We start from the raw sequence: 16887 nt of genomic DNA, 5'->3' as shown, positions 1-16887 counted from the left end.
AATAAGGAAGTTTTGCAGGTCTATTCAATAAAAATATCACACACAGATTCAAGCTGAATATTTTTCATTCCCAAAAGCTCCTGAAGTGTTCAGTAGTATGGGAAATAAGCTCTGGTCTAAAAATCACGGGTAAGTCAACTAGCACCAAATGAAAATGTGTCACTCTAATCCTACACAGCTGCCTTGGAGGGGACAAGATTGATTTAAAAGAAAACATTTAAGTTTAGCCAATTATCTTTTGTCTTCCTACTGCAAAGACTGTGTGAGCCCAATACTCCACTAACAGATGATGAGCAAGCAGGAAAAAGGTGTCACAAGTAGGAAGAGTTTGGAGAATACCTTGGAGTCAGCAGAACGGAATGAGTAGCAAAAGTAACTACCAGGGACATTTACTGGAGAGATGTAAGTTAGCCAGGACAATCAGAAAAGTGGCTATTGTGCAGGTTGCAGCATAACATCAGTATGCTTCCAGACCAGGCCTCTGCATCTGTATGCTACATTACATAAGATGACAAGGACATAGGCTTAAAAAAAAAAACAAAAAAAACCACAAAACCACACCACACCAAGAAGCCCACCACCAAATTTGTGTCTAGCCCCCATATTTTTTAAACCCACTTGGAATAGCTCCAGTTATATGCCTTTTGCTGTTCCCATGACAGTTGGAGTCTAAACTTGCCTGTACCATTGTGTTCCTGGGTTATGAGACATAGGGAAAAGAGGTAATTTAAACCAAACTTCTCACAGAATTGCATTATCTCTGTAAAACACATGGCCCTGAAACCTCAGAGCAAACTCAGTCAGTGTGTAAGAACAGTAAGCCTGCGCTTCAGTGGCGAATATGGGATCAGCACTGGTAATTTTCAGGTTAAAAACCATCTGACAGCTTCTGACAAAAATGTCAGTAATCAAGTGGGGACTTTAAATTTTTAGAGCTTTAAAACAGTATAGTTTAGGAAGAAAAAATTTCAGGGGGGGTTGAAAGGAATACTAAGGAAAGATGATTCAAAATGCTAATAAAAATTCCATCTTTTTCACAGGCAAGACTGAAATTGCAGGAGGAAAAGACATTACTGTAACAGGAGTGGTTTCATCAGGGGAAAAAAAAGTAAATGTGCATGCTTTGAGCCACACAAAAATATGGAAAAGGAAAAAAAATGCTACTTCAGTTTCTTGTTTGGTTCACTTCCAATTAATGCTGTTTACTTCTGTGGTCCTGTGCTGGTTACCTAAGAAACCAAGGAAGGCTTGAAGGGCTGTCTGATTAAAAGTGAACATATACACAAAGCAGACAATATACCACTCAATGAACATAGGCTTTTCCATTAAAAAAATATTACAGTCATGAAAATCTAATACAGGTAATATTATATTTCATAATGCAGGTAAACATGAGGAATCATACTCTTTTCTTAAATACAAGCTATATTTAAACCAAAAGACAATGAAGTGATGCTTTACATAGAAGCAACTATTTAGATGTTTGGATACGTACATTTACAAAAATATACATGCACTCGCAAAAGTCTTATCAGAACAGTTAAAAAAGTTCTCTAAGAGCAAAAAGGGACATGACCGGAAAATAACCAAATGCAGTGGTTAAAGTGTACAAATCTGAAAAAAAAGAACTTACAATATCCTTTTTCTTCACACTTTTTTTCCAAATTTGTCTTAAATTAATAATGAAAATTATTAAATGTGTTCTTTAAAAATACTGAATTAAGCAATGCAAGATCACCCATCTATGCTTTTCTTAGGGGAGTAGGGTGGAAAGAATCAAATTGGATGAGATTTGTAAATGTTGAAAAGATTACAGGTTAAACGTCAGGAAGGTTTCTGATCCTTTGGTTGACTAATGAGTATCATTCTCTCAATTTAGAAAGTAAGTCCAATCCTCCCACAAGTTACAGAAGTAAAATCCTAAAGGTAAGGAAAACAAAGTTTACTGGGTTGCAACAGCAAAACAGATATAATATCCCACTAGATTAAAAAACATATTCACCCTTACCTTTACATTGGGCTTCCTAATGGAAACACCTCTGTACCAGCCTAAAACCAGATAAAAGACACTTTATTAATTTGTGACATTGCTTACTTTACACAGAAGCAAACTGACTGGAAACTATGCAGTTACTGAGATCATCTCAAAAACCAGCTGTGCTTCACACAAGTCAACTTTTTTCAAGGTTGGTTTGGGCAGCTTAGTATACTTAGTCACTGTACTCACTAATCGTTAGCCACCCTGACAAAAATGCATTCAGCGCTTATGCAAGAATCTGTACTGAACACTCTTCTTACACGCTGGTACATGAATTTCTTCATAGTGTTTATCTTAACAAAATCTCCAGACTTCAAAACCTGTCCTTTAAAAGGCAGGAAAAGCCATTATCATACACTTCTAATATTGTTTAAACAAATATAAATCCTTCGCATGTATCTGGTCTTATGTTGTCTGCGAGACTAGAGAACAGACTTTAGCATCTAATTTCACAAACCTAATTACTCTTTTATCCCCCATGAGTAACAGCCCCAGATAAGACAATGAATCAGGAGTAAAATCTGCAAGTTAAACAGAACAACACAATTACTCCCATTTTACACAGGTGAAAGTAATGTCACTCCATGCAAGATTCATCAGGAAGAAGAGTGCTGAAAACATGATCCATTTTAACAATGGAAAAGGAGCACACTTCAGTCGTCATTGTCAATGAGCTGTTCTTCCACTCCGTAAAACACACAAAACTACCTTGAAGTCTTATTAAAAACATGCTGCTCACTTCATATCTGGGTGTACCGCTTCAGCCCCAGAACATAAAGCTAAACCTTAAGACCTGAGCCTGGAACACCCCATAGGTGCATGTGATATATGCTTTTATTTTTACGCAGTATTATGCTATAGGTTATTAACAATGACTTTGGGTATAATATTTCATTTGTAGTTTAGAATAATAGGTAGCAGTGAAATATATCTTAGCAATACAAGTGTGTATCTTAGATTGCAGCAAGGTGACCTACAAGGAATGTGACAAAGAACAGATATATGGGCTCAAGGACGAAAAGGAACTAAGGACGAAGACAAAGAGATGAGAAGAGGGTTGCTACCACTAAATTAGCATTTCTAAGGCCAAAGATTATCTGACATACGGAAGGCTGTAAAGCGAACAACAACCAAGCTAGATAAGACTGGTACTATGGTTTGGCAGATTTGCAAGTCGGAAAAGGTGAAAAGTTGAAGTGAGGAGGACTATTGGCCTTCGTCCCCTCGACCACCAGAGAAGACCCCCAGGATTAAAAGAGTCTGCACAAAAAAGGAGGGACTTTATGTTAATAAGTTCTTGGAATTCTCCACCTTTTACTCTACATATGTATATCTCCTTCATGATTTTGTATTTGTATGTGCATTTAAGTCCTGCCAATGAGTTTTGAGGTATGCACATTAGGAGGAGCGATCCCCCGTGCCTTTTTTACACATTGGTGTTACGAGGTTTATTGCCGATTTCGGTAACACATGAGCAATGAAGAATGCCAGGGTACAAGTTCTGAGGAGGAGGTCTGGCCTTCCCTGGACATCAGAAATGTGTGGGTGAGGTTGGCCAGGCCCAGCTACTACAAAAGCAGTGAGTTCAACCACCTGCATATCACTCTTCCATCTACCAGAGCCCAATATTCAGACACACAACCACCCAAACTTGCCAAACCGCAACAATTTCACATAATCTAACTCCAGCTGCCATAAAACTTCCTATAATTTTTCCAGAAACTTTTTACTTTTAATTTTTCTTTCCTACAGAGGATAGATATAATTTAGTATCTGCAGCATTTAAAAGAGCATTAAGAAAATCTGACTGTAATTTGATATGGAAAGTAGAAAAGAACAGAACAAAGCAACTGTGTATTTTGTCTCAGAGAAAGGACTTCGTATTTGACTGAATTATGACATGAGTCTCATTTAGAGGCTCAGAAGTGGGAAAGAGGGCCTTGATTTTGTTTTAAAGACAGCCTGCTAGTCTAGATTTTTTTTTAAGGAAATCTGAGTCAATATAAAGAAAATAATTCATGAGTTCAAGATATTTGCAAATCTTAGTATGGAAAAAATTTAAACCCCTCTTTATGACCCAAATTTCTCATGAAGATAGGACATAACACAAAGATTATCTTCCCATGAAATTATTGCTTATATTAAAAAAGTATAATGCTGTTTTCAATTTCTTAGTTGATCAAACTTCATGACAGTCATATCAATATAAACATACACACACAGAACTTTAAAATGAGTAATTTTGAAAACTCCACACAACTGTGCCTGCAATACCTGTTTTGAGTAACAGATGCTACATATTTTTACTGTCACAGAAAAAAATGCATTTATCCTGTGATTCATTGTTACCAATATTAAATACAGCATGCTGCTAACTTTTATATTAATAGATTCTGTACCTTAGAAATAGACATACATTTTAAGATAAACAGAATGACAAATTTCTCAGTAAACATGGAAAAAAGTGGGTTTATCTCAGTTCGTGAACAGAAGTGTAAAAGTTAGAACAAAACCCAAGAAAGCACTGTCTATTAATGATTTAGATGTGCAGGGTAGGGGATGAAACATAGTTCAAAAAAATACCTTATTTCTGAGTTTCCTGGTCTTAATCCCAAAACAAATCTTCAAAGCTTAAAAGGTATGTTTACAGAGTTGTAAAGAACAGGAATGGAAGGACCCCTGAGAAATTACTTTGCTCACCCAAGCGGTCTCTAAATCTCTGCTCACAGATGTTTAGCTTGTTTTTAACAGCGTCCAGTAATTTATCATCAGGACTGAATAATACAGCACTCCTTGCCTGAGGAAAGCGACCCATACAACTTCCACAAAACCTAAATTCCAAGGTATTTGTGCACAGTATTCCAAGGAAACAGAGTATATTTCTGCTACTCCACACAGACAATTTCAAAAGTGGTGGTGTTGCACAGGCATCTTTTTAGAAGAAATTTCTTCCGCTGATCAACATCGGCCAAAAAACCTGCATGTAATAGTAATATTTTGGTATAGACTTGAAAATCTAGAATATTTACGTCAAGCGGAGACGGCAGATCCTTACTGGACAGGCTGGTTCAGTGGCTCAGACAACACACATACACTTTATAACCTGAACTTTCCTGCTATATGAATCCAGGATTTTTTCTTTTTGAGAATATGGAAAACATTTTGTGGAATTCCCTTTTGTAGGTACTTTTATACATTTGAAAAGTAGTGTATTTCCCTTTAATCTTGTAGATTGTGCTCTCCAGATCTTAGTTCTCCTTTCTTTTCTCTTTTCTTTTTCAGTGAGGTACATTTTTAGAATCACCTTTCTCTAAGTTTCTTCCAACTCCATGCAAGCAAGATGCAGTAGAAAGAAGAGATAACCAGAACTTGAAAGCACTAAATTGTACAATGTAATTCCTTATTTGCTTACTATGAACACCACCAAAAACTTATTCTGTATCTCAAAATAAAAGCTATGAGAAAAGATACAATGCTTTTTTAAAAAACACATCTAGAAATTGCATCTGCATACCATTATTCACTAAAATGAACGAAGCATTTATTCTAGAATTAGTCTTAAACAGATTAAACATTTAAAAATATGTGATTAGATCAATATTAAACACATTTATTTTGGAGGATTTAATCACGGCAGTCATCAAATCCAGACAGGTGCTTCAGCTAATTGTGATCACAACATGCACCACATGGTTAGACCTCAATATTGATTAATGCTTTTAGATGTTACTGTACTACAAATAACTAATTGTTAATACTTTATAATTATGGCATTAATTTCCTAGTGATTCATGGCCTTTAAAGGGTGCTGACTTCAAGGAAATGCTGAAGAAGGGGAGATTTAAAATTAAGAAACAGAAAAACATGGCTATGAAGTGACAAGAATTTTGCTAATAAGTCAATGCAAAACAACAGTCACAAGTATCCACAATTTGAACAGATTAACTGTCTAATAAGAATTTCAGGACAGATGAAGGTAAGGCATAAGAACACCTAGTAATCTCTACAGAGAAAGACTGCTTCATGCACACAGTGCCTCCCCCCATTTCCTTTACTGACAGCTAAGGATATTCTCAAACAACTTGACCCAGTGGATGACCTAGCAAAAGGAAGACAGATAATTCTGTTCTTCAAAAAATTAATCACTGTACTGGTTCTGGCTGGGATGGAGTTAACTTTCTCCACAGCAGCCTGTCTGGTCCTGTGTTTTGGATTTGTGGCTAAAGCATTTTGACTATTGTTGAACAGTGCTTGTACAACATCAAGGCTTTCTCTTTTTCCCAAAGTGCCACCCCGAGCGAGTAGGCTAGGGGATAGGCAAGAAGTTGGGAGATGACAGCTGACCTGAATCAGCTAAAGGGATATTCCACACCATATAACATAACATGCTATAAGAAAACCAAAAATTAATCTATTACAAGTACCATTCTAAGCAACGTCCTATTCAGGGTAGGAAGGAGAACACTAACTATATCCCAAACAAGTCTGATGAATTTCAAGTATATATCCTAGTCAAAATAAAGTAGATAAAATTACAAAATCATCCTAGATGGGCAAAAATACCTTCAATGATACAAGTGACACTGCAAGCCAACTTTTTTCGTTTTTTCTTGGATCACACAGGAAGATAGGCACAGGGTGAGCCTACTGCTTACACCATAGCACAATAACAACAGAAGAAAGCACTGTTATGTCTGAATATTCGTGAGAAGCTGGAGATGAATGCAGCCAGTTGGGCTGCATCTTGATGTTGCATCAATGTGTATTTCTGCGTGTCATGACAAAACCATGTACTTGATAAGTTTTGATGAATGAAGATGCAAACCTTTTGTTTTAAAGAAACTGACAGTATGATAGACATAATGCCTCAGTAAAACAGAAACTGTCAGTGCAGGAAGTACATGCACTTTCCTAATTAACTGATTTTTAACACTTCATGCTTTAGATTCTCAGTATGCCCAAGACAAAGGTTTAATCCAAGTACTGTAAATGAAAACTGAAAGAATCATATCCATTCCAGTGTGTTCTGGACAAGTCACTGTACCTTAAAGCCCTATTCCAACTTTGCTTTTACATGGACTCCACTGCACAGCGTAGTAGATAAACCAAGCAGACTACCTGAAGCAATACCACCACACTGCACAGTGATACATGCCAGCTAAAGCTACCATAGAGTCTAAATATTATGTTTCTAAGGTGAAACATAAAACCCAGGAAAATACACAATCCTTTGCAGCTGATTTTTTCAATACCATCTAATGATATTTGATAAGCTAAGAAAAGTGAAGAGCAGGCTGATCTACAGCTCTGCCCTCTGCATACCCCATACAGCAAATAACCCCTGGAAGATTACTTCCATGCTAATAAAACTGGAGAAAAACAAAAGGAAAAGTACCCTATTATGCCTGTTCCCCCTGCATATTAAGACCACCACGTGCTCATAACTTCTTCAAAATGCATTGTCTGTACATATATTCACGCTGTAGGTTCTTGCAGGCTAGTAATGAAAGCCAAATTACTTGGCAGTATATGCAAGAATGTGTCCTGGTCCTTCCCTTGTTCCTAAGGCTTCTTCAGCTAGCAGGATTCCTGCTTAGCTCCTCTGAACCCTAGAATTCATCGAAGTCTCTAAAGAGGCAGGACAGAAAAATGGATTGGGAATTTATGTGCCAACATCACATATCCAAAAAAAATTATTAGGTAAATAACGTAACTTTCATCTACAATCACCTGTACATATGAAAATTCAGTGTGGGGAACTTGACGCCATATTACAGAAACCTGTTAGAAAAAGGCTGAAAAACAGTTTTTTCAAAGATGTGTAACACTCTGAAGTCTCAGCAATGGGGCAACCCTAGTTGAATTGCAAAAGGGGCTCTATGGTAGGCCTGCACATCTCAATCTCTTAATCTAAGCTATCAGAAGAGCTACCAATGTTTTTTAATCTTTACTTGAAAGTGCCGGGGACAAAACAAGATATTCTTTACAAAAGCCACCTCGTAACCCTTTTCAGTTCTCCACTGAATCAACAAGAGGTCTGTCACATGGAAAAAGCTCATCCCTTTTGAGCACTCAGTAGCAGAAAAACAAAAGGGTCCTAATTTAAAGGTATTGATCTATTTTTCAGAAAAATAAAGCTAAATATCTGGGTTGATTAAAGTAGGATCAGCTGCAGACTGTAGGAAAAAACAAATTCCAGATATATCATCTTCACAAACAGAACTCTGAAAACTACTTACATAACTATTTATGGTAAGTCCTAAAGCTAAACTTGGTTCTTAAAGAAAGCACTGCCAGTAGAATCCACTACAAGAACTCAAAACTTCTTTGTCCTACAAAAATAAGTATACTTTGCAGTATTGTGAGTAACCCTCAAATCTGGAGGAACGTTATCTTTTGCGTAAACTAGCCAATAAACAATTGTTTGTATCTTTGAATCTGCATACAAGCTGTTTGCAGAGTATCTTCATGCAGAGCTAAAGGTACTCAAAGTGACCCAGAAGAGGGACTGTAACAGTGCTTAGCAAAAGCTTCTTGATGCCAAAACCACTCAATGCCAAGACCACTCTGTCCTGAGCTTGACGCTCTGAACAGCGCAACAGGACAAGCAGCAGATGAATACCCAACCCAGCCTGCCAACACCGTGTCAGGGAACAGCGTCATGCCAGCAGAACCACAGGAATATGCTAATAATGCAGTCAGAAAGATGCCACAACAAAAGCTGAAGAGATAGAATGCGTTTTATCTTGGTGTTAGCCAAATAGAGGGCCATCAAGAAGCCATTCCTATGCTCCAAAAGACTAGCTTGAATAGCCAGGCAAGATCTTCCGCAGCAGCTGTGTGGGTCCAAGATACTTCAGTTCCACTGGCACACTCCACAAAAGGCAAAGAAGAAAGTGGATGAAAAGGGAGAAAAAAGGCATAGAGGAGAAGGGACATCTCACTGGAGACATCTTCCTCAGGGTAAACCCAAATTACTGGTAGTGAATCGTTTTGGCCCAGCCCGCCACAGGAGAGCTCCCGATTCCAGGTGAAAGGAAACCTGCTTCGCTCCCACGGCAATGACGGTTTGAAGCATGATTCCTCACTCACCTGTATAGCATAAATTGGAAGCATGGCAAAGGTATCTCTTCTCAAGCACAATGAATTCTTCAAGAATTTAAGAAAAAACCCTAATTGTAAGCTATATCTGCTGCTTAAGTGTCCCAAATACTGGAAAGCCTTCATTCGACCACAATGACACTGCTGGAATAACAGAAGGAAACTTTAAATATACTACATGCAAAGTTTAAGAATGCTGTTATTAACATATGCATACATTAAAACCACATAAATAAATACTTGTGTGGATACTGGAATATGCATGGGTAAGATAATATTCTTTTAAATGGTGCTTCCGCCATCAACCAGTGTTTCTTTTCTTCAGTGAATATGTAAGAGTCTCAAGGTAATAATTAAAGTCACTGAAGTTGTAGCATTTTTAATCTAAAGAAAACTGCTCCCTAGCAATAAAAATAAATGGCCAACCCAGACATTTTAAATTCACTCTGAATGCCACTATTCACAGCTACTGCCACTGGCAGGGCAATAGCCAAATGACTTGAAAGACAGGGTGTTCTTTAGAACATACAGTCCACACGTATTTCAAACGAGTATGCTCATGCTTTGTTACTTGACAAAAGAAAACTTCATCTTTCAGCATTTACAGGTGGTATACTACTGGCATATCCTTTCACCTCTTCAACACATGGCATGTAAAGCAGAGACCACCACCTATTGTTTCAATTCTCTTTCAGTGGCAAGATCATAAGTGGAAGGGCTCAGGGAGGGGAACAGAGAGAGGGGAAAGCTGTGAAAGCCAAGCTTATGGTACAACTGATAACTTGAAGAATATTTGTTACCTTTGAGTGAGACCAGTCAAGGATCCGAGTCCTTCGTGCAAACAGTAACTATAAAACCAGCCTAGTAACATCACATGCTTTAGAGATTGCATAACATTTGATAAAAACATGGATGGAGCTTTTGGTAGCTTCAGAGATAAAACCGACACTAAGCCCGTACTAATTACTAATTACTAATTGCCATACTAAATTACTTGGGGGGGGGGGGTGGGCAGGGAGTGGGATATTGACGGCAGGAGGCATTTGTCAGATTTAGACATTTGTGGCCTGATATGAAAGCACGCAGAGTAGCAGGCACACAAATTGAAATCCAAAAGTTGTATTTTCAAGCACATGAACAAGATTCAATGAAATACAGTTGTCTTTGATACTATGGATTTTATTTAAAAAATGCATAGACAACCACAATAGAAAAATATTTTTTAAAGTGTTATCAATTGGTATTCATACTTATTAGCCTTAAAGAGACAAATACATGTGTGTATATATATGTGTGTGTGAATGCATATATATTTATTCCTTTACTCTGCAAATACACATAAAACTTAGCTGCAGAGGTACCCAAAGACTTGATATAGGAAATTCCCTACTTCTTAATTCAATTACTCTAAATGCAGCAACTGCTTCTTCCACAAGTCACTACAAAAGAGCACTTGCTCTTTTATAGTAATAATAGTTATTCAATAAGTCGTTAGGATTAAAAATAAGTGCATTCAGAAGTACAGCTAGTATTTGAATCTTTGTCAGCCTTGAATTCTTCAGGGAGTCTCTGAAGTCATTCTTCATGACAGTACAAGGTTTGTGTGTATGTGAATCCCTTTAATCCAGACAGTAAAGTCCCTACTGTAGAGACTTATGCACGAACTTTTCTAAGAGGTGAAGCTGAAACAGCAATGGATCTTCTGTCAACTCCCACAGCAGTGACCCCTATTTGCATGGGCTAATATTAATTTATCCAGTTTGTCTGGACAAACGAATCCCCAGTAAATAATGCAGAAGTAGAAGATGAAGTATGTTTCATTCTAAATTTGCAAGGCAAACCAAGGACTGTGCTAAACCACAACTTAAAGAATGGTTAAATAAGGACTACTTTTTTTTCTTTTAAGACCCTGTTCTGCACATTTAGTGTGCTTTTTTGCATAATTATCACATGCAAGATCTGCAACACAGACCATTTGAATATTCAGATGAGTTTCAAATTGTGGAGTTCCAGATGTTATTATCAAAATTAATATTTTTTTTTAATATGTTAAGTCACCTCAACGAAAATGACAGCACAGAGGGCTTTAAAAACAAAATTGAAAAAAACTCTGTACAAACACCTCCTTCCACCTAGGAAAACACTTTGAGGGACTCTTTTCTCAGCAATTTGATGACTGGTATGAATTGTCTTTGAGGAGCCATCCTCAAAACTACTGGCAAAGGAAATATGCAGAGCCTAGTTATTATAACATTCTGAAGAAACACTGGATTATCCTTTTGCTTTTCGTTAAGCAACCTCCTCCTTTGAGACTGAGTTTTTATTTCCCAAAGTTTTGAAAGTTTCCTTAATTACCAGAAACGGTTGAAAATATCATGACTGCTTTCAGCAATAGAAACTGTTTTACCTTAGAGTTACACTATCCTAACGCAAAGTAATAATTTTTTCCTGAACTTGCACCATGTACTAATTCACGAGACCTGGTAGAATGACTACAATCAACACTCAGTGCTCGACCAAAGCTCAGCCCATTACACCACATGTGTTTTTTTAAAAAACATGATCATTTGCAGGTATAATACCACAGGTATCGTTTACGGCATGCTTCAGGGATTAAACGTCACTATTGCACTGCAAAACTCTCATTCAACAGAAAAATTTTACAGATATAGGCAAAGAAAAATTAGCATGTAAGAGGCTACTTTTTCATTAAGAGTTAAGTCAGTACGTAAACAAACAGAACAACTGAGTACAAGAAAAAGCATCAAGAGCAGAAGAGGGTTCTAGGCATGAGATAGGAAAAGCAGTCTTCTGACAAGCATGCAAAAGGTTTCTGTAGCAACATTCACACTGCAGACAAAAAAATCACTGTAAACTAAATAAACACAAAATCAAACCTACAACTTTGCGGAATGTGAATTTGGAATTAAAATTTGCAGATCTGGTTTTGAATTTCTTCTAACGCTTCAGGATTAAGGTTACATGACTCCACCTCAGACTATAGTGAAACATGATCTCATACTGTATCTTGTCAACCCTACTTCAATAGACATACGTTTTACACGACTTGCTGAGTCTGAACATCAGGATAAAAATCATTCTCCTTTTAAATACAACAACTTCAATCACACTATTCATGTGAATAAAGCAGAGGATTAGGGCATACAATTTATTCACACACAGCCACATAAGAAAGAACTATAGTTGTAACATTTACCATGTCATTTTCCTTTAGGTACAAAAAACGACATGAAGACAAATGCAAAGCAATCCCCCCTAAACCCATATTCCTTACATTTTTTCTAGTATTGCTCCCAAATGATTTGCTAATTTATTTCATAACTAATATTTTTCATGCGTTGAGATGTTTCTAAATAATAAACAGAGACATACTTAATTGAAATGCATAACAGTAACACTGAGAAAAACACAGTAAAAAAGATAGTGATTATATACTTCACATGATGAAAATTCACTGTAAGACCCAATTACAATACAACAATCAGGTCAGGGTTCAAGATTTTCTGGACAGATGGTTAACTTAAAACACACTGACCCTCTAACAGACTGGATTAGTGCCAACAGCACTCAGCCTCTCCTATAAAAAGTGGGTCAGATTAGGTTTTATTCAAGTGCTTTGATTTGATGCATCATGATTTCTAAACAACTTACTAAAATCTGCTAGATTAACATATTTGTATATTCTTATATAGAAAATGGGATTTTTTTTCTTGGACATCACACTTACCTTCACATTTCTCTAGGATCTGGACAGTTTCACCTAGTTCCAGGACCAAGCCTTGCGGCACAGCTCCTCGGAAGCTGCATATCACTAGAGGGTGGGGAAAAACAGAGAGAGACACATATGAGCGCTGAATCTTTGTGTGAGTTTTTCTTCTAAGCATACCACTTTAGCTCACCCTTTACATAAAAATACCTATTACATAGCTGCCCAGAAAACCTGTCAGCCAACTTCTCATCATCAAATATCTTTATTTCGGCCCTTATCAGAAATTAAGCTCAGTGGCAACATAAAAGCTGTGCTTATTAAAAGATTTTTGAATTATGCAAGGCATGTAATCACTTTAATCACCAACCCCTGATTCACATCACATACAAGGATTTCCTTGTCTCACAGTTCTTACTCTACTACACAATTCATCAATGGAACAGACAGTCCTAACTGCAAAGATTATAATAAGAAGTCAACTGCAGAAATTACTTTCCTCCAAGTTGAAATTAGTTCAAGTACTCTCTATGCAACTAATACACTGCAAAAATCCTATATTACCATATGTTATTATACTTAAGTAGATATATATAAAATAATACATAAGAATCTGTACTTTTCATAAGCACTAACTAACATGATATACATCTTAAACATTTTTCTAGGTGTCTTTAGTTTTCATTAGCCAGGCAAAATAAGAAGCCGTCTTAATATTTCAGAAAATACAAATACAATAAAAAATTACTAAATAAACCTCAATTTAAAAAAATATCATAGCATACAATGATATTTGACGATATTTATCAAAATATGATAGGGACATTGCAACAGGGACATGGACATGGGTGGTTGCCTGACACATGACATGTCAAAACAGAGGATGAACTGCAAATAAGGTTCACCCCCCCCCCCCCCAGTCCCGTAATGCCTGTTCATCAGCATTTAAAAACCTCACTCATGCACAGATTTAATCATTCAAGTACCTTGTTCTAAGTAAATACATCCTCAGTCACAGAGTACACCTTATGTGTCACCTACTCACACACCCACACTGGAGCACAAGTGGAATTCTATAATTTGGAATAGTGACCTCCAGTGGGCACGGTCCTCTTTTCCAATTTAAGAGAACACTCCCTTTTTAATGCAAACACTCAAGCTACGGTTAAGATGATGTTCCTATGTGGTGGAGCTGCATTTCATCTCCTCTCTGAATATCTTTTTATGTCAAAGCCACCGAATCCCTTATGACTAAAGACTCTCTGTGCAGATCTTAATGCAGTTAACCAGAAAGTCTGAAGTCCAGGGGAAGAACACCATGGAAACTAAGACTATCATCTGCACCATCTACCAAAAGGTATGTTTCTTGAACCTTGAATTTTCAAGAAATAATAAACTTCCACGAAAATAAAATACAGTTTCAACCATACATACAGATTTCATGAAGGGAAAGGGCAAGAAAGAACAAGCTACATACACCAGGCAAACACCCACACAGATGGGAGTAATATGAGAAAGAATTTGAACCAAAAATCTGAAAGGAACCAAACAGCATCAAATATTTGCTCTTCCACAGTGAGACTCAATGCAGTGTTTCATTAAAGAAGGGAAAACTAGGGATTCCATCAACAAACCTAAACTGTTCTCTCAGCTCGTAGGGCCCAGCAGAAGTCACTGCTGGTTAAATGGAGGTTTCAAATTCTTGTTTAGATCAGAGACAGGAGAAACATAACAGCTGCCTCCAGACTAGGGTAAAGCAAACAACATAATCCAAGAAAAACACCAAGCACGTCAGCATTCTGGATTCATTCTTCTCCCATGATGAAACCATAAATCTGGATTTCAACCAAAGAAAAACTACTTAATGCTTCTCCCAAAGTGCAGGAACACTGACAACTGCTTGCTTAACTGGCAGGCCACAATGAAACCTCTAATGGCTTCTCCTTGCCCCTCTAGTATTTCAGATAGCAGTAGCCTTTAGATACAGAAAGTGGGTCTTTGACTAATAGGCAATTTTGCCAAAACAAGAAGGTACAAACATCTTTTAAGTTGTTTTGCAAAATGCAGTTCTATATTAATGACTTTTCCATTCAGACCAACAAAAATACTAAAAAATTCAAGTACATCTCAAAGATACAGAATTTAAAAAATCCTGGGTGAAAAGCTACTATTGAAAACACCAGAAAAATTGAGAAATTGTAATACAGTAGCAAGATACATTCATTTATGAGAGTAATTCTAGATACATTATTGTTCAGAAAAATATATACATGATAACAGTAAACCCCATTCCCAGGCCATTTTCAACTTCTCTGAACATGCCAAGATTATCATGGCACAAAGACACTGGTCATGGGACACATGAGTATTAGTGGTTGCAGATGAAAGAGTAGTTTGAATTGTAAAGAGATTAACAACTGACTGGTCTTACCCAGCTGAGTCCAACAAGTAATAGTCTGAAAAACATTATTGCTTGTTAACACTGCATTAGAAGTTCTCAGTTAGCAAAGACCAGCTGGCTTCCTATTACAATTTTGTACTATATGAAAACTTCTGAATAAAGGATGCAAAGAAACTGGATTTGATGCAACTACTAGTTCTTTGGTCATCAGATACTTGCCTATTATGTAACAATAAAAAGTAAGCTTGGAATGAAAGCTAAAGGAAAGGTACCAGGAAAATAGAGTACTGGTTTTTTTTCAACTGGTGATATAATAAATTTTAAAAATATGGCCAAGAATAATGACTAATATATTTAGGTTTACAAGAAGTAATTCTAATAGATTGGTTAGTTTGTAGGTGCAAACTCTCCATTTACAAAAGGTTTCTACTGGTCACACAAAGAAAATATAAGGACCCTACTGCATCAATACGTAATAAGCTCTTTAGAATGCAGAGTACTCTATTGATAAAGATAGCCAAAGCTCTTTTTTTAGGTCTACTTCAGTAAAAAAAAAAAAAAAATAAACGAAAATCACAGAGCAGAAATGAACTGATCCCATCAGCTGTAGATACAATCTGGATGATCATTCTCAATTAGAAAATAAGCTCTCACACAAAAATAACATCCACCTCATGATCCTCATTTAATACAGCAGTATGAAATCTAATGCCTTCATCAGTAAATCTGTAGTCATCAATAAATTATGTAAGTCTCTTCTGTTTGACATTCTTAATAATCAACAGAGTATATGAATAGCAATATGGATATTGTCAAAGTAACAGAAGCCAAATCTCAAGAGTAGTGACTTTCTAGGCACATTAAATGAAAATCTGGAAAAATTAAAGAATTCAAATAAACTGACCCAATACACAAAACCATATCTTGTTAAAACTGTTTAACAAGAATACAGTTTAACACCTCTGAAATAAAAAAGAATGGTAAAAATAGCTACTGATTATGACCATATCCCAGAAATTTGAGGCTATTTTATAGTCTGATACATGATTCCAAAGATTACTTCCAAAGTTATGGATGTTACTTGTTCATTAAGCTAAAAATGCACTATGCAACACAATCTTATTTATGAAGTCGCTTTTAGGTACACGGTTCTTCTCAGCAGTATTATTTGAAAAATACTAACACAAATGCAGATGGAAAATATGGAATAATTTAACCATTCTGGAGAAATTAATTTACAGAGAGGATTCCAATAACTGACTTCTGTCCTTCCACAGAGAAATGCTTTATAGCATATGATCTCCTACAAGCTGTCCATCAATCAGCAAGTCTCCATTATTTCTTACAAGAGTCATCCCATTAGTCACCAGAATACAGAAATGCATCATCAAAACAGGCATACAGCAAACCTTTTACCCACCGGTTCACAGATCTGAATGATCTCTCTTGGATTCCAGGACAAACTGCTGAAATATTTCACACATCTACTTTCAGACGTTAAACCTCCTTGCCACCATTCAGGGTTAGGAGGTCACAGTTCCCCCTCATGAAACGTAATTTCAAACCAGCAGTTAAACCCAACATTGTGCCAAAGAGGAATGCTTTGGAGAAGCACCACAC

At 36.7% G+C, this 16887-nt stretch overlaps 1 protein-coding gene across 14 annotated transcripts in view; it reads right to left on the bottom strand.

Annotated features, from left to right (window-relative positions):
* The window catches only part of DOCK3 (dedicator of cytokinesis 3), a 221679-nt gene that overhangs the window by 188027 nt on the left and 16765 nt on the right, over positions 1 to 16887 (bottom strand). For all 14 annotated transcript variants that reach the window (XR_012661094.1, XM_075096446.1, XM_075096433.1 and 11 more), the window contains exons 2-3: positions 12888 to 12971; positions 2009 to 2049 (exon numbers count right to left, since the gene is read on the bottom strand). Coding sequence is in view for 13 of the 14 variants with exons in the window: in XM_075096446.1 (XP_074952547.1) it covers positions 2009 to 2049; positions 12888 to 12971 (125 nt within the window). In the remaining variant the exon portion in view is untranslated. The remainder of the gene's footprint in view (positions 1 to 2008; positions 2050 to 12887; positions 12972 to 16887) is intronic.

Source organism: Phalacrocorax aristotelis, chromosome 6 (assembly GCF_949628215.1).
Source record: "Phalacrocorax aristotelis chromosome 6, bGulAri2.1, whole genome shotgun sequence".
Taxonomy (NCBI): domain Eukaryota; kingdom Metazoa; phylum Chordata; class Aves; order Suliformes; family Phalacrocoracidae; genus Phalacrocorax; species Phalacrocorax aristotelis.
This window is presented reverse-complemented; position numbering and strand designations above follow the sequence as displayed.